This window comes from Typopeltis vanoorti, chromosome 25 (genome assembly GCF_054136105.1).
Source record: "Typopeltis vanoorti isolate ZY-2024b chromosome 25, IOZ_Tvanoo_1.0, whole genome shotgun sequence".
In the NCBI taxonomy this organism is placed as follows: Eukaryota; Metazoa; Arthropoda; class Arachnida; order Uropygi; family Thelyphonidae; genus Typopeltis; species Typopeltis vanoorti.
This window is the reverse complement of record NC_143573.1, coordinates 16,729,478-16,749,061: the sequence shown is the minus strand read 5'-3', so window position 1 is coordinate 16,749,061 and position 19,584 is coordinate 16,729,478. Positions and strand designations below refer to the sequence as shown.

The following is a 19,584-nucleotide window of genomic DNA, read 5'->3' as shown; positions in this document are numbered from 1 at the left end:
ACACTTAGAAGGCAACATGAAGCAGTAACAAGGCATAATAATCTGCAACAGAAGGATGTTGCATTCATGGAGGATAGTTGAGGAGTATCAGAAGGAAGCAATATCACACTGTATACCCAAGGTCAGGAGGGTAAATCGGGTAGGAGTTAGATGGATGAGTAATATCATTAAGCAAGAGCTGCAAAAAAAAGATTATATGGAGGGTATACTCCACATTATGTATGAAGGAGAAAGGTGAACAGTTACCTCATGAATAGTACAAGAAACAGGCAAGAAAGGTGATCAGCATGGTAAAGAAGGCAAATTCATATTATGAGAAGTTAACCGAGTAGACGAAGGGAAATTCCAAAGTTTTTTTCGTTATGTGCGAAATAAGAAGATGAATGAGTATGGAAGATTAACCTTAATGATGCTGATGCTAACAAGGTGACCGAAGCAGAGATAAAATAGTTGATATAATGAAAGAATAATACATAGACGTATTCATTTTTATTCACGAAAAGATAATTTGTTACTCGTCTATTGTTTCCAGAGCCCGGAATAAAAATTTCCTATACTCTGAAAACCATTCCAACCTTACCAGATGCTATACTGCAGAAGAAAGAAAAACAAGTAGCTTTGTTTATCACTACAGCACAAAGACAAATACAGTGTATATACTATAATTAACAATAATTAGTGTAATTACAGACAACAGAAATGACAACAGAAATTTTACCCATTAGGGTAAAATTCTCCTTCCACAGACTATGCTGTGCGCATGCAAGAAAACAGATTTATCATAGCACCAAACACAGCAGCTAACTAAACACATTTGTCATAAGATCCTCTTTGAAATTTTCAGTTCCAGAAAATACGTATAACAGTTGTTTATAATGCAATCATTGGTTACAGAAAGCACACAATTTATGTAAAGCAAAAAGATCGATATGAAAATATATAACTTGAAATCAATTTGAATTACATTTGAGATACTCATTATCATCCAGACTTCACAAATGCCTTTTTATTATTATATATATATATATATATATATATACACATTATATATAAATGCCTTCTCTCAATCTTCTTATTGGTCATTCTTACATTCCATGGGATTCTTAGCAGTCTCCTCCAAGCCCACAATTCAAATGAATCAATTCACTTTCTGTCTTTCGTCTTAATGTCCAGCTTTCACATTCATACATCACCAATGGAAATACCACTGCTTTGACAATTCTAACTTCCGTGGCCTTACTCACACCTCTATATTTCATAATTTTTGTCAGGTTTAACATAGTTTTTTTTGTTCATGACTATTCTTCCTTTAATTTCATCTTCACATTTACTATCATTTCTGATTCCCCAGGCTCTTGGGGTAAATAATACAAAAAACAATAATTAATATTGATAATACTACAAATTTTACCTCATGAATAACAGGAACCACTGGTGGGTGCTGGTGTTGAAGGAAATATATTAACATAATTGGATAACAAAATGATGGCAATGTACCTATTTTCCGTTGATCTATTTCACAGAGCTGAAAAAAAAAAAAAATAATGCCACATATTATTTGATCTTTATCACTAAATTTTAAAATTCTAAATAAATGATAAATCTTAATTCTAAGTTGATCATATAACATTAAATGCATAACTGATTTCTAATAATGTAAATCAACTCAAATATATGTACAATGAAATAAATGAAAACATTCAGTCTCATCACACTACATGAAAACATGTAGTGTGATGAGACTCCTTTATTAAGCCAAGTACGACATACAGATGCTGTACATTTAGAAATTTTTAGTATGCACTTTTTTTTTAACACATTTATCTAGCATTCAAATATGTTAAGTTATTGAATAAAAATTGTAGTTTTCACTACATGTATTGTTAAGATGTTTGACATAAATTTTAACTGACTAGAATTGTTAGAATTGTTAATATATATATTAATATATTTATGCCAGGCTGTATCTCATGTGAATTGCACATCAGGTGGGAACTCGCTACATGTCATGTCACTTCCACATCAGGCAGATACATTTTTACAAATTATTAAATATAATATGGCATGTCAATTTCTAATTTCTTATCAGACTTTATTTCTAAAAATTAGTATTTTTGAAACATCTTAATATTATATAAAATCTCAAAAATAATGTTACATTAAGTCATAAAAAATATATGCTACTGAAAATTGGCATTACATAAACTGCTTGGTTTCTGCACACAGTGACATATGAATGAATAAATTTTGCTTATATACTATTCTGAAATAAATCATTAGCACAATGTACTGCATTCAGTGCTAGAACGTTTTTGTTTGGTGTGCAATTACACCGTATGGTGTCTGTGGTGGTTTGGGGGGGGGGGGGGTCACTATACAGGGTGAGGGTTAGAAGATTTTCAATTAGGCTTGAGTTAAATGATTTGTACATTTGGAAAATACCTAACTGAACAGACAGTTTCAGAAAAACTGAAGCATTTGATGAATGTTCTGAACACAATACCAATTTCAATAGATGAGTGTAAAGAAGGATTTTCACAAATGAATCTAATTCATTAGCCCATCCTGTCCATCCATCATTGATGACAAAACAATTTCTTTGATACCATTTCTTAAAATTGTAGATCCACAGCTGCTGCCATGCTTTCATCCAGCAAAATATGCTGATTTGTGGCTGATTAGGAAATGTCATTCAGCAATAAACACAAACAGTAATGAAAGAAGTTGGTATATTGTGCAGGATGAGAACTCAATACAACTTTTGATTTTTTTTTTATTAAAAAAATTATCATTTCAGTTAAGATAAAAAGCCAAATGGCTAGTTTTCTGGCACCTTAATATAGAAAATAAGGAGATAAACATCCTTTGTTGTTTTATAGACAGTAAGCGAAACTAAAGATCGATAACTACGATCTATAAGTTTCATGCCGAAAAACTATCGGTGAAGGCAATTCGAAATAAAGGTGGAGCAAGCTCCCTCACTATTCTTGATATTTTCTCATAATGTAAAACACAGCTTAAGGTGCCAGAAAACTAGCCATTTGGCTTTTTATCTTAACTAAAATATAATTACACCTTTATGGCATTCATATAGTGAAGGTATGTAAGTTCTTTCCACTAAGCTTTGATATCTTCCAGGCCTACTCACTGATGAGACCTCAAAAAAAGAAAGGTTGAAACCGGTCTGGGTAGTCATCTCTCCTCATAATGTAATGACAGTATTACATCTCCTAGGAGCTGTGTTTTACATTATGAGAAAATATCAAGAATAGTGAGGGAGCTTGCTCCACCTTTACTTCGAATTGCCTTCACCGATAGTTTTTCGGCATGAAACTTATAGATCGTAGTTATCGATCTTTAGTTTCGCTTACTGGCTATAAAACAACAAAGGATGTTTATCCCCTTATTTTCAATTATCATTTCATTTTACTTATTTTTTTATATACCTGTACAATAAATTCATGTTTAATAAACTGTGCTATACTTATTTTCTATTCTTATTTAAAAAACATTATCACACTACGAAATAACAATATCAGTGAACAGTTTTTAGTTTTCTTTTCAACTCTTTTTAATTTATTTTCCTAGGAAAGAATGAGTACTAGCACCTATTTTTTCAACAAAAGCACTAGTGATTAGTAATGTTTATGTTATTTGTTGATAAATGCTCAACATAAACTTTTCAATTTCATAGTGCACACGTCATATAAGATAAGTTCTTTTATATAAAAAAATAAAACAAAACAGAAGCAAAATAACAATAATAAGCCTTATTAAATGGATAAGAATCCTATATTGTTATATAGCCAGTAAGTGAAACTCAAGATCGATAACTACGATCTATGAGTTTCAATGTCAAAAAATTTATCCATTTAATATCTATTCAATTGCCAGAAAACTAGCCTTTTAGCTTTTTATTTTAATTACAATAATAAACCTTCTTTAATAATAATTATGAAAATGGAATGCTTACTATTGCTTGATGATATTCTGTCCTAATCAAAGAGCTATTCCCTCATAATTTCAAATTCTCTGATCAATTCATCCTCTGTTTTGATATAATCATTACAATGATTTTTTTTTTTTAAATGATAAATGAAAGTCATGAGACATGAAAGTCTGACAAGAAGAATAATAGAAGGCAAAATCAAGGGAAAAAGAGAAAGCGGAAGAGCAAGGAAAAGATACTTTGATCAAATAAAACAAAGCACTGGACTAAAAACATACTACGAAATAAAGAGGAAAGCAAAACAGAAGAGAAGAATGGAAGGAAATGCTGCTGAGCTACCAGTCATCAGACTGATGCAATAGAAGATGATTTTATTATTTTATTTTTTAATGATAAATGAAAAGTAAGTCTATTGCATTAATAGCATGAATGAGCGATGGATCAGATTATCCAAGCGCCCTGCTCTACAGACCAAAACATGGCACATTTTTCAAGTTTCTTCAGACCTCTAATAAGCAGGATAGTGCAATGTAAAAGTTTATTATTATTATTATATACACATCTTCGTGCAGTTTGAGCAGTACAGACTCATTGCAAGAGGCCACTTCAACCATATTCACAAAATACTTATCATACCTCTCAAGATCCAATGGTGACAAAGCATTCACAACCTCTCTCAAAGCAAAATATCCAGTTCACACACCCTTACCAACAATGCTCTCACACAACTTCTATCTGTGCAAGAGCGTGGTTAGTGGATGATCCCCTTGTTCTCTCACCATACTACTATGTATGGAAAAATTTTCTTCTGTATTAATCTTATAAAACTCATTTAGCAGCTTATATTTTTATCAGTCCCTCTTTTTTTGCCTATCAACAAAACTTTGCAACCCGTACACCTTCAACCTATTCTCACAGGGATCATTCCACAGATCTGACACTGTCTTCGTGACCTGCTTTTATTCCTCTGTGCCATGCATTATTTCTCTACTTCAGCATGTTCACCAATATCCATGTACACCTCACAGTTATTTTGCACACTTTTGCAAAATGATGTCTGAACTTGATTCTATGTCCACTATAATTTCCAAATCCCTAGACATTTCAATCTACTGCAGTCCAGTTATATCCATATAATCCACAGCATCATGTCATCTCAAAGCATGTAATTTTACACTTTTCAACTTAATAAAGTGAAAAACATTAACCATAACAACAAAGTGATAATCCTTTGCTAGAGACCAATCTATTTAAATCATTCTGCAGGATGTCTAGTTCATTTTCATTAATATTTATCACCCTCCAGAGTTTAGCATCAGTAAACAACTGATATTCCTCCTCAAATTATTCACTATATCATTATATTTAATGCTATACCTATTTATTCTCGCAGACAGGCTTATACGTTGGTTATGCATTACTAAATCACTTAAGGAATTGAACAACGTAGATATAAATATAACTTAAATTACACTTTAATAAATAAATATTTCCGATATTTCGGCAACGTCATGTTGCCATTTTCAAAAGGAACTTACAAAAACAGGCACGTGCACGTAGGCAATACAACACAGTAACTGAGAATGAAGAGATGAAGCTATTGTTCTCCTAAAAGTCCTGATGGTGCACTCTAGCGGGCTAAGTAGATGTTCTTGGCCGTTGGGCTGAAGCTCTGCTGATGTAAGCCTTCCAAATTTTGGGCAGTCGCATACAACCAAATTTGTTGAGGTTTGGAGAGTTTCTTAGGGCTGAGGCTGATTCCATAAATAGTCTTTCGAATTTGTATTTGCTACGGTGTATTACTGTAGCTTTCTTCCACCGTATTTTGTGACGTGTATCCAGAGCATGGTCTGCAAGACCAGAATGGCTGTACTTGTGAAAGTGGATGTAGTCCTTGTGTTCAGAAATTCTGATATTAGCTGTTCTGCCTGTTTGGGCAAAGTAAGACAGTTTACAACTGCAAGGGACCTGGTATACACCAGGTAGGTCTAGGGGAAGTGGTTGGTCTTTGGTGGAGCGGATAAGGGATGCCAATTTTTTGTAAGGCCTATAACAGGAGGTCAGGTGATGTTTTTTTAAGATTTTGGTAATTTTTTCTGAGGTGCCTCGGATGTAGGGAATGATGATGGATTTAGAGTAATCCTTGTTGTGGAGGGGGTCTGTGCTTTGTAGGTTTTTAATATTTTTTGGATTTTTTTTGGGGGGGGGGGCAACCAACATGTTATTAGGTGGGTGTTCCTAATGCAAAGCTACCTCAGTGCATATATGTAGGGTATAGCATTATATGGTCATCTTTATAGAATGGATGAGGAATAGGCATGTGATGACAAGAAAAAAGACTCCCTAGGTCTTTTTTCAAGAACAGGTGGATTGGTGCAGTTAGACATGCCTCAGAAGACTGAATTATAAAATCTGCCAATATCAAATAATGGACATTAATTTGGAGGAAAATTGTTACCAGAAATTATTAATAACATCAACTTATGGTGAGGTACTAATTATAGTATTCTGTAAATAGCATCTAACATTTCAGTTTCAAGCTAGGCAAATTTTGTAACAACTAACCTCTTAAAAACATTAAGGATAATATGTCTGAAGATTGACGAATTCCATGCTTCACAACATTTACAGTAAATGAAAATCATCTACAATTGTAGTCCCACACATGAAAATGAAAAACAAAATTGCCGTAGTATATAAATCATGATCGTGTGCATATATAGAAGTTAAAATAATATAAGTATTCATATGAGAGCAGAGAAGAGTAGGGGGGGAGAGAGAAGGAAGACTTCCTACCCTTTCCTTTTCTTTTCAGAGAGTTGAAGAAAGAGAGATGGAAAGGAGGACCTAGTCCAGAATTAGGCTTAATGACTAGAAAGGACAAGGTGTAATGAAGTAGTGAATCATCAGCAGAAAACCTGAGAGATACTACAAAACTTAAATGTCATTACAGGAGAGAATGATTCATCAATCAAAACTTAACTAGTCAACACACTCCCTGAAATAAGAATATGCCACTGGTCATGATTTACAAGGTCAACAGATAATCTTCTTATCAAGAATTGGCTCGAGTTTAGCATGATTAAGACAGAGGGTTCATTTATTCTCATTATTCTCATCCAAGAATAATGTTTTCAAAAGAATTGTGAATGTCGATGCAATGCTTCTGTTAAGAAAAACAACATCCACCCCATGTGGTGGTTTGGCAAGAAATCATAGTGTATGTGTTTCTAGTATGGTGCATGTGTATGTGTTTCATGTATGGCTCAAGTTTAGAATAATTAAGACAAAGGGGGGCTTCATTTAACTTGCCCAAGAATGTCTTCAAGAGAATTGCAAATGTCAATGCAATGCTCCTGTTAACAAAAACAATATCCTCCCCATCCCCCTCATGAGGTGGTTTGGCAAGAAATCATAGTGTATGTGTTTCAAGTATGTATACACTTCTAATCTGTAAATCAAGACATTAAGTCACAGAAAACACAGAACACTTAGCCTAACTATAGTTGCCAATACGGTGAGCACCTGAATAATGCCTAATAAGTTGATTTAAGAAACTATGAGTAACTTGATAAATTTAAGTTAAATGCTTTATTTCATATGAATAGTGGTCTTCACAATACTCATGAATGGAGTGATAATAACATAGTCAACTTCAATGCTTCCAAAATGCAGTTTTCTTTGTTTTCCCATTAAAAAAAGGTCCTCAGATCTTTACTGCTTACTTTTGATAAGCAAAGAAGACCTGAGATCAACAGTCAAGACTAAATTTAACTTCTCGGACTGACTCACTTCAAACCTTACCTGGCACATCACTTCTATAGCATCAACAGCTTCCCAAAAACTTGGCATCCTTTTCCAGTCAAGATGGTACCTTCCCTGCTGAACAGTTACTTACTCTGTACAAATCCCAAATCCAACAAATATTAGAATACTGCTCTCATGCATGGGGTGGTGCACCTAAAATATAAGTCAATGAGCATAAGATTCTCTATGGCAATCAGCATGGATTTTTAGAGAGTAGGTCATGTTTTAGTAATCTGTTTAATTTTATAATGGGACAAATGTGTTGAATAAGAGATTTATATACAGTGATTTTCTTGAGCGCTATGCAAAAACATTCAAGATTACAACATGACAGATTGGCATATAAGGTGAAGAAGATGGGATTAGATAACAGATTGGTTAGTTGGATTGAAGAGTGTCTTTCTGAAATATACCAGCAAGTTATGCATGATGAAGCAGTATTTTAGAAAAGGAAGATGACCAGTAGAGTGCCTCAGGGGTTGTGATCTTGGTTCCCTACCGTTTAACTTATTTGTTAATGATATTTCATGTGGATGCAGTGGGGATTTTCAAATATTTGCTAATGATGCAAAGTAAGGTAAAATTATAAAGAGTACTGCTGATGTTAATCATCTACAGCAAAATATGAATAGACTTTGACAGATGAGAGGGTTATTATTATTATTATTTTTTATTATTATTACCCTAAGATCTCATGAAGTCAAAGACTCATCTGGGAGGTCCATTTATCTCACACACACACACACACCCACACACACAGCTCATCATACCGTGCCTTAAACACAATCAAACTCCTTGCAGACACCACTCTCTCAGGCAAGGCATTCCAATCAGTTACAACTCTGCACAAAAAAAACCTGCCTCTCACTCCCCTACTCACACCCTCTTTATACAGTTTCCAGGGATGACCTCTGGTTCTCCCCTAATCTCCCACTATTTTCTGTAGAACCTCTCCAGCATTGATCCTATAACAACCCCTTACCAACTTGTAGGTCTCTATCATATCTCCCCTCTTCCTCCTGTCCACCAGACTCAGCAAATTACATCTTCTCAATCTCTCCTAATACTCGACATTCCAGAGGTCAGAAACTATCTTAATCAGTCGCCTTTGGACCCTTTCCAACATCTCTTCATTCTTCTGAAAACCAGGTGATCAAATCTGGGCATAACAATCCATGTGTGGCCTAATCAAAGCCTTATACAACGGAACAAGAATCTCCCTACTTCTACACATCCTATGCATCATTCCCAGAAGCTTTTGTGTTGTCTTCACAATTTTTGGCTATGTGTCCCCTAAATTTCAGATCCTTATCCACTATCACCCCTAGTTCTCTTATATCCTCCACCTCCAACAATATATACTCACCAAGCATAAATTTTGCATCCCATCTTTGTTTTCCAAATTTTAAAACCTTACATTTTACAACATTGAACTCACATGCCCGTTTCCGTGCCCAATCACTCAATTTATTCAAGTCTTCTTGTAAGGCCACATCTTCACTACTCTTCATGGTTCATCCCAACTTTGCATAATCCACAAGCAACTTAATATCTCCATCCAAATCTTCACCAATATCATTAATACACAAGTCAAGCAGTAATGGCCCTAAAACAGATCCCCTGAGGCACTCCACTAGTGACTTTCCTTTTCATGGATATCGCTTCCCCCATACACAACTTGTTGATACCTATCAGATAGCCAGTCTCCAATCCAATGTACTAATATTATATCCAACCCCATCTGCTCTAGTTTGACCGTCAACTTATCATGCGGCACTCTATCAAAAGCCTTTGCGAAATCCAAGCATATTACTGTGTATCCTTCTCTTCTGTCCAAGGAAGCAGTCACTTTATTATAATAAGTAAATAGATTACTAAAACATGACAAGTTTTAGTAAAATTTAGCAAATCCATGCTGTCCATCAAAGATAATACCATTGTCATCAACCCAACTCTGGATCCTAGTTCTCACAAGCTTCTCCAACAACTTAACCACAACACCTGACACACAGATAGGCCTATAGTTTGATGCTTGAGTTTGATCACCGCATTTATGAAGTGGCACTATCTTGCCCTCCTTAGGAACTTGACCGAGTGCAAGACTCGTATTAAAAAAAATATGTCAGGCAGGCGTCAACTCCCTGGCACATTGCTTCAGAACACTGGGTGATATATTATCAAGCCCCACAGCCTTATTAACATCTAGTTTGCTCAACTCCCCATACACCTCTTGCTCACTTACAGTCAGTCTCTCCTCCCCATCATCTACTGCTCTCAATTTCTCCATGAAGTCACATTCACAAGATTGAAAGACCTTAATGAACTGTTCATTAAGTATCTCCACCACACATTCCGCACAGTTGTCTATACCATTTTCTCCAATTAATGTCCTTCCATAATCATTCTTTCTTTTGCTGGATACATAACGAAAGAACTCCTTAGGATTCTTTTTGGCTTCATTAGCTAAGTGCTGTTCATTCCTCTCTTTAGCCACCCTCACCAACCAAGTCACTATCCTTGCATGGTCTTCGTAGACATCATGGAATTGGTTATTTCCACTTCTCTTATGCTGCCTCCACAATGCCCCTTTTCTCTGTATCGCATGCTTAATTTCTTTATTCATCCATCTCACACCTACCTTATTAAACTTTCTCACCCTTAGAATACATTTAGACATTGCATCTACTAGAGAGTTTTTGAAAATCCCGCAAGCTGCATTCATCTCTCTTCCAACTAACTCCTCATTCCATGCTATACCTGCAAGCTGTCTCCTGAGCTCGTCATAATCACTCCCCCCCCCCCTTGTAGTTCCACATATACCCTTTTCTCACAGGTGTCCTCACATTGCTGGCAACCACCCAGGTAATCACCTCATGGTCACTCCCACCAATTGGTGGATGATTTGACACCTCATTTATAATTACATCCTCTGATGAGATGACCAAATCAAAGACCCTCAATCCTCGTGTGCCCTCTGTTACATACTGTCTGAGGTAGTTATCCCTCAAAAACTCAAGAAACTCATTTTCTTTACTTCCAGTTGCTATCTCATCATTCCAGTCTATATTGCCATAATTAAAATCACCCATAATGATCACCCTTTTCTTATTTGCTTGGCTAATTTGATTATACATTTCATTATCACCACCATCCACATTACCTGGTCTATAACAACATCCAACCAAGTATTTGATTTCATTCACCTCTATCTCACACCATACGCCTCAAAACCATTGGCACTATTTCCCTCTTGCATCTCTACTTTGTATGGACATAACTCTTTCTCTATCATTAATAGCACCCCCTCCCTTTTTACCCCTTCTATCCTCACGAAACACATCATACCCTTCCATCTCTATTCCTGTCAGGATGTCGTCCTCTTCCAACCATGTCTCACTTATTCCGACAATCTTTGGGTGAACAGCCGCAATTAGTGCAACCATTTCATCTGCCTTGTTTCTTATACTTCTAGCATTTGTATACAAACACAACAGCTCATTTCTGGAACTACATCTAGTTCCACTGATACCACTCACTCGATGTGATCTCTCCATGCTCGACTGGGGCCATTTCCCTTTCTGCTTATTCATTTTAGAACTCTTTTCGATTCCAATTGTTTCCTTTTGATCCCAGGTCATCCCATTCCTTTCCTGTCTACACATGCTCTCACCTCCACTTGGAGCATCCACCTTTCTCACGCTGTGTACCCTTGTCCACCCTGAGCTTCCCTGTTTCTCTTGCACCCCCCATTCTCTCATTTTCTATGCTCATACCACTCACTTCCCCATTCATAACCACTTCTTTAATCTCCCCTATCTTGCTCTCCTGCTCTTCCACATCACTTCCCACTTAATCTGATTCATTCTCTCTACTCACTTCTCTACCTTCTAGCATCAGACTCTCAAACACAGTTCACTTCGTCCTTCAAACTCATTCTAAACATTAACAAACTGTACTCTCATCTCCACACACATTTCCGCCAGCATATAATTCATAATCCTTGCTCTCCGCCTCATCTCACCACAGTCATACCTAGGCAACACGTGGACTACCCTTCCTGTCACACTATTCTCTTTTATCCTTCTAGGCGGCTTCTTGACATCCATTCTGACGTGCTCTTTGTCCTCTGTCAAATCATTCGTACCTATTAAAACAATCGACTCCTTTGCTCGCTTGCTCCTCATATCCAATGCCTCAATCACTCTACTCATTTTATCGCCTGAAAAAGATACCTTGTGCATCCTGTCATCCAGCACACCCTTAATAATGGAGTCGCCATACAACGCCACTTGCTCATCTTTCATGCCATCATGATTTGTTTTAATAGTTTTTACCCTCATTTTCTTAATTTCATTCCGCATCCATTTCAACTTCCGAATCTCGCGTCACATTCTATCATTCAATCTTTCTATTTTTCTAACTCATGACCCCTTCTTCTCACTTTCACTCTCATTCATCCGTCTGTATTTTCATACTTTCGCTCCAACATGCATCCAACTTTCGCTATCATTCATTCTTTCGATTACTGCATCACGCCATTTCTAGTTTCATTTGTTTTCTCAATTTCGTTTCTTTCCGCCACTCTCGCCTCACTTTCGTCCTTTTTAACATCCGTTACGGTTTTCAAATCACTCATTTTCTTTTTTACTGATTTTTTAACATTTTTTCGGCTCTCTTTCACACCATCCTTCTCTTTCGAACATGCACTCATTTTCCCCACGACATTCTCGCTACTAACACTTTCTCTCGTCAATTTTATATTAGCATTCATCAATTCCTTGTTCAGGTCACACTTCGCACACACCCTCCTTCCATCCTCCCTAAACATCCACAAATCATTTATGTAATCGAAAGAATACATATAGCACACCTCACACTTAATGAAATGACTGAAATCTAATTAAAAGTCATAGAATGACAATGCTGCCGCCATGTTTCCTCTGCCGGTTACTACTCAGGTCGAATAACAAATTCGTAATTAAGTTTAGGCAAAAAAAAAAAAAAAATCCCCCAGACTAATAATACTGGTGGAGCACAACTTTTACAGCAGCTCTTACTCAAACAAATACTCATATATACTTAATTATTCCAAGAATAACTTATCTCAATCTGGAGCTTTTCTTACACACGTCGGCCACACTTGACTCACGAGCACCATGCAAAGTGTTATACTTTGGGGTACAGAAATATACCATTATGTACTGTATTGGTGGAGATGTACTTCAGGAAGTGAATGATATTTGGGATCTTGGGGTGATGGTAGACAGTGGATTAAAGTTTCAAGGGCACACTGCACATGTTGCAAAAACTGCACATTGTATTGCTGCTATGATGAAAAGTACACTGATAGGGATAAGGAGGTAGTGGTGCCTCTAAATAAGGCAATGGTCTGACCACACATGGTGTGATGTGGAAACACTAGAGAGGGTCCAAAGATGAACAACAAAAGTGATATCAGGACTCTGGTGTGTTGGTTATGAAGTGTTTGGAGGAATGTGGATTACAGAGTTTGGTGGATAGGAGGAAAAGAGGAGATATGATAGAGACCTTGAGGTTAGTTAAGGAATTCTAGCAAATTAATACAGAAGGAATTATAAAAATAGTGGGTGCTAAGATGGAAAGAATGAGAGACCATTCCTGAAAGTTGTATGAAGATGTGGTAAAGAAGGATGTGAGGAGCAGATTTTTAATATGCAAAGTTGTTGGTTGGTGAGTGGAATGCACTGACAGAGTGTACTGTGAATGCAGGGAGTGTAAATAACTTCCATGTTCATTATGATGGACGTGTTGTTGATTGGAGGGGGGGGGAGGCCTCCCACAATGAGTCTACTGACTCCATAGAAGTTGCTAAAATAATAATAATAATCAGGAATCTTTATACATATATTTATATAAAGTGTACCAACTTCTCCACATATGATTATTCTCAAAACTTTACTAAGAAGTACTCTAACTAGTTCTTTAATTCCAAGGATTATTTGCTTCAACTGAATATCTATCAAAATCAATAACATCATGTCTCTGAAGTGATATAATCCTAGAATCATGAGGGGAGGGGAAATAAAATAAAACAAGACAAGCATTCTATCTCTCTCTTTACATCTCCCCAATGCATGGAGAGCACACCATTCCACATGTTAACAATGTTTCTAAATATGCCTTAAAAATCAACCGCCTATTGCTATCCATTACAGATAAACAAATGCCATTTTTTTTTCCCTACCTGGATCATCATCATCAAATTCCTGCCATGTACCCTCAAGGGGTGTACAGAATATGATAGTACTACATGAAAAAATTACATCATTATTAATTTCCTATCTACAATTTTCCTCCAAATCAGTCTGTTACTTGTCAAGACTCCAACATTATCAGATCTTATATTTCTATCGTCTAAAGCACTTTGTACAGTATCAATCCACCTATATCTTGTTCTTCCTCAAGGTCGTTTTGCTGCCAACCTGGCAGAGAACACTTGTTTTGCTAATCTTTCCTCGCCCATTCTGTTTAAGTGACCATACCACCTGAGATTAGCTCTGCTAACACATTCCTGGATGCTGACAATGTCAAGTTCTTTCCTAATATCCTCGTTTTTAATATGATATTGCCATGGATGCCATTTGTTCACACCTATAATCTTTCTCAGGACTCTCATATCTGTGGTCTCTAGTCTTTGGTCAAGTGTTTTACTTCTGACCCAGCTCTCAGATCCATAAGTTAAAACTGGTTTGAACACTGTCTTGTACACAGCTAATTTAGTGTTCCGACTAATTTCACTCTTATTCCATATGAATTTATTCAATTGACTTCCCACCATACCAGCTTTGCTTATTCTGGATCATAACAAGTAAAATAAATGGTTCATGCCATTTATCTTACTTGGAATGAATCAGTCAGTGAGTAAATATGAGGATCACAAAACACAAAGCTACTTAGATAATAAATCTTGTTTTTACATAACATAGAGTGAACACTAGTCACAGAATAATATGAACAAATACCAAGCAATTATATAGAAGTACAAACAAACATGAACATTTAGTCAAAGAAAATTCAGATGCCTGGAAGATCAATACACGACAATGCATACTTAATCAGAGACTTCATCTACATCATAAACAGCCAATACAAGAAGATAGCACTAATCACTCTTGATCAAAGAATACAATCTTTAAAAGGATAGAGCATGAAGACCACTTTGAAGCCTTGAAATCATTCTTGGATAGAGATTTCTCATCTTATTCCTTCCTGCTACTATACTTTCCTGTATAGTAGCAGGATTATTCAACAATCCTGCTACTATACAGGAAAGTATATTTCTGTTTAAAAATAAAAATTTACTCACATACACATTACTCTCAAGAAGCGGAGGGAAGGAACAGCTTCCCTCTGTTAGTAGTGTGCCCATAATCTTGGGGTACACATGAAGTTGTCTCCAAACTGGCTTCCAAAGGGTACCATTCCTCCTGGACTTTTTTTTTTTTTTTTTAAACTCAGTTACATACTGTCCCATGCAGACTCAACTGTTGCCAGGAACAACAAGGGTAGCCTGCTTGGGAAGAGGGAAGATCTCAGGATTTGCTCCCTGAACATTGAATGCTTCTCAAGATCTAAAGCCAAAGTCATTGAATAAATATCCCAGAATAAGAACATCGATGTCCTGTTACTTCAAGAGATCCATGTGCCTGCACCACCCCAAATAGACTCTGGCCTCATCTTAGTGACCCAGAGGTTCCATCCTAGTTATGATTTGGCCACTTACGTGTGCCTAGGCCTGCTTTACTCAACTCAGCCATTAACCTGACCTGGAATAAAGGTGGTCAATCTTAAAATCTATAATGCCTACAAACTTCGGCCACTCTTCAAACATCTCAGCCATGGCCAAACCAGATGTCAAGCCCCCACCCACCCACACCCAGTTATCTATGCAGGAGATTTCAAATTGCACAACTCCATGTGGAGCTACCAATTTGCTTACCTTAATAGAGTATAACTGGCTAACTGGATGGATATTCACAACCTTCACCTGCTCTTCGACACTAAACAAACAGGAACCTTTAACACTCTGCCAGATGGTGAAAGACATATACTCCTGACCTGCTCTCCAACATTGCCCCTTTCTTCTGGAGATAGGTTTATTATAATTATTATTCGTGACACCTCCAAGGAGTCCGAAGACTCATCGTAGGAGGACACCTACTATACAACTCTCCATCTTCACCACTACACTGAACCTCTACTACCAATCATCTACTGCTCACCACCAGAACTAGTATTTTTTTTGTCTGTAAATTGCATGTGTTCTGAAGGGCTGATTTGTCTGTATGGAATGAAAAATCCAAGTTTCCAGGAGAAAAAACCCTGCTACCTCCGTATGAGATCGACTAACTCGCCTTCAATTGAAAAAGTCCATATAGGTTTATCTCTTCCACTTATTAAAATGGCTCCAATCCCTCAATGAAATTTATGGAAAGTCAATTGGAGAGGGTTTGGCAAAAAAATTGATCAAACCATCAATACCATCCTGCCTGTGCCCAAAAACTATACTAGATTTGTTGAATTGTTAAAACAGCAACCATCCTCCATGGTTTCTGGTCCCATTATACACCATGCTGTGACAAAGAGCTTGAAGATATGCTAGCCCTGCATGAGGAATCTGATGACCCATTAGTGGTGTTAAATTGTGAATAAAATTATTTTGTGTTTTAATTCTTCATTCACATTTAACATAATCCACCATGTTATAAGCAAGACTTGTAAATATCATTTGTTGTTAGTCTCTTACTTGTAAATTATTATTCATATAATTACTTGAAGTCTGTTTAATTAATCTAAAATATGTATCGGTACTGATAGGACTCTGTATTAAAATATCATTCAGTTTATTTTATTAATTCCTGTGTAAATGTTGTACGGACATTCGGCAATTATTATGTAAATATTACGGCATTCACCAACAATCATCCCCCTCACAACAATATGGAGTTATTAAGACACTACACAACAGGGCTAAACTTATCTGTCCAACAATCACCCCCCCCCCCTCTCACAACAATATGGAGTTAAGACACTACACAACAGGGCTAAACTTATATGTTCAAATGACAATGCCGTAACCATGGAACTAAACCACATCCTCAAAACTTTCTCAGCCAATGTCTACCCCTCAAAAAAAATCCAAAAAATATTGACACCAGTTAACCACAACCCCCTCCCACCCTTCACAACAAGGATTATTCTAAATTCATCACCATTCCCTACATCCGAGGCACCTCGGAAAAAATTACCAAAATACTAAAAAAAACTTAACTTGACCTCTTGTTACAGACCATATAAAAAATTGGCATCCCTTATCCGCTCTACTAAAGACCAACCACCTCCCTTAGACCTACCTGGTGTATACCAGGTCCTTTGGCAAAACAGGCAGGACTGTGAATATCAGAATTTCAGAACACAAGGCCTACATCCGTTTTCACCAGTACAGCCACTCTGGTCTTGCAGACTCTGGATACTCGCCACAGAATACGGTGGAAGAAAGTCACGATAATACATCGTAGTAAATTCAAATTTGAAAGGCTATTCACGGCAGCCTCAGCCCTAAGAAACATGCCAAACCTCAACAAATTTGGTTGCATGAGACTGCCCCAAATTTGGGAGACTTACATCAGAAGACCTTCAACCCAATGGCCGAGAATACGCACATAGCCCGCTAGGGGGCACCATCAGGACTTTTAGGAGAAATAACAGCTTCCTGCTTCGTCCTCAGTTACTGTGTGTAGTGCCTGCATGTATGTGTCTTTATTTTAAGTTCCTGTGAAAATGGTAACATGACGTTGCCAAAATATTGGAATATAGATTAAAGTTTAATTTTTAATTTATATCATTTATACGTTGTAAATTCCTTTAGTAATTACGACATGTATAACCAATGTCTAAGCCTTTCTATGAGTTTAATAAATATATTCTTTTTCTCTTGGTGTTGGTTATACCATTAAGAATTATCATAAAATTTTAGTAATGTGTCCTCTAAATTTTAGATTGCTATCCACCATCACACCTAGATCTCTTATTTTCCCCACTTTCTCCAATATATCCAAACCAAGTGTATACTCCAAACACCATCTTGGTTTTCATATTTTAAAACCTTACACTTTGCAACACTGAGCTGTCTAACTCATTCACTCAGTCTATTCAAATCCTCTTGTAAAGCCACAACATCTGCTCTACTTCTTATAATTCTTGCCAACTTTGCATCATCTGGAAACAACTGAATATCCCCATTCAAATCTTCTTCAATATCATTAACATACAGGTTAAATAGCAAAGGTCATAAAACAGACCCTTGAGTAACACCACTACTGACCAAACACAACTTGCCGATACTTATCAGATGGTCACTCTCCAATCACCTGCACTAATATGATTAAATTAATCATTAATTTAGTGAATATATTATTATTTCACTGTTTTTCTACCTATTTTCATTATCAGCGTGTCAAGGTCTTGACTCAGCCACTCAAAAACTCTCTATCTGGTTAAGATATGTAGATTATGTGCTTTTTTATTTGGTTTCATGGCACAGACACATTAGACAGTTTTCTCTGTCACCTCAATAGTCTTCTTCCTAAAATCCAATTTACAACAGAAAAGGAAACTAATAATAGTCTAGTCCTTCTAAACACCTTCATCACCCACCTACTTAATGGTAACCAGTCCTTTTAGGTATACAATAAATCCATTACACTGGTAGATACATTCACAAACTTTTCTATCACCCCCACCCATCTCAACAAATATGGTGTCACAAAAACACTAACCCATAGAGCCTATAACCTTTATTCCAATTAGACCTCCCTTGCAGTAGAACTCAATCATATACACCACACTCTTTTATCTAATGGCTACAGTTCCTACAGAAGCAAAAGTATACCCATCCTTTCCCCATTCCACGACCTTCTCTTCAGAAAGATTTTAGTGATGCTATCGCCATCCGCTATGTCTGAGACACATCAGAAAAAATATCTAGAATCTTAAAGAAATAAAATGTTTGCACCACTTTCAAGCCCCACTTAAAACTAGCTAACCTTATCTACTCCAATGACGAAAAACTCCCTCCTCTCTCTCAGTTCAAAGTGTATATAGAATTCCTTGTTTTCCTGCAAGTTGGCCTACTATGGACAGACAGGAAAATCAGCTACCAATCGCATGGAAGAACATAAAAAATATATCTGCAGTCATGACTATGGTCAGTCTGGGCTTGCACACCATGCTTTGTATACAGCTCACAGAGTCAAATACAAAAAAGATGATTATGCTGCATTACAGGAAATTCAGAAGAGAAAGACTGTTTTTAGAATCTGCTGCTTATCCTAAAACCTAATTTGAATAAATATGGTTGCATAAAACTTTGCAAAATATGGGAAACATTGAGATCCTAGTTTACATCCAAGGCCACGAAAAGATGTCCATAAAGAGCACCCCACCTAGTTAAGACTCTAGTCTTTCATCCACGTGTTTCACTTAGTTTTGTGCTGCCTTTGTGTGCGTTTTGCAAGTTTCATATTGTACTCCCTGGTGATGTCTCCGTAACTAAGATGAAATACTGAAAGATTTAAATTCTATTTTTAATGTTTTCCAAGTGCTGTTTCACTCCATTAAACTTTTATGAACCATTGTTACATTTCTTCTCTGACATTCTTGAATTATACAGATTCACCATTTATTCTGGAATGAAAGCTAGCTATATGTATATCTTTAATGGGAGGAAAAAAAAAAAAAAAAAATAAATAAAATATATATATGTGTGTGTGTACACACACACATATCAG

General features: G+C 36.5%; 1 protein-coding gene across 3 annotated transcripts in view; it reads right to left on the bottom strand.

Annotated features, from left to right (window-relative positions):
• Positions 1 to 19,584, bottom strand: part of LOC150092574 (terminal uridylyltransferase 4-like) — a 583,753-nt gene that overhangs the window by 364,313 nt on the left and 199,856 nt on the right. For all 3 annotated transcript variants that reach the window (XM_090414413.1, XM_090414412.1, XM_090414414.1), the window contains exon 8: positions 1,412 to 1,525. In XM_090414413.1, the coding sequence (XP_090270539.1) occupies positions 1,412 to 1,525 (114 nt within the window). The remainder of the gene's footprint in view (positions 1 to 1,411; positions 1,526 to 19,584) is intronic.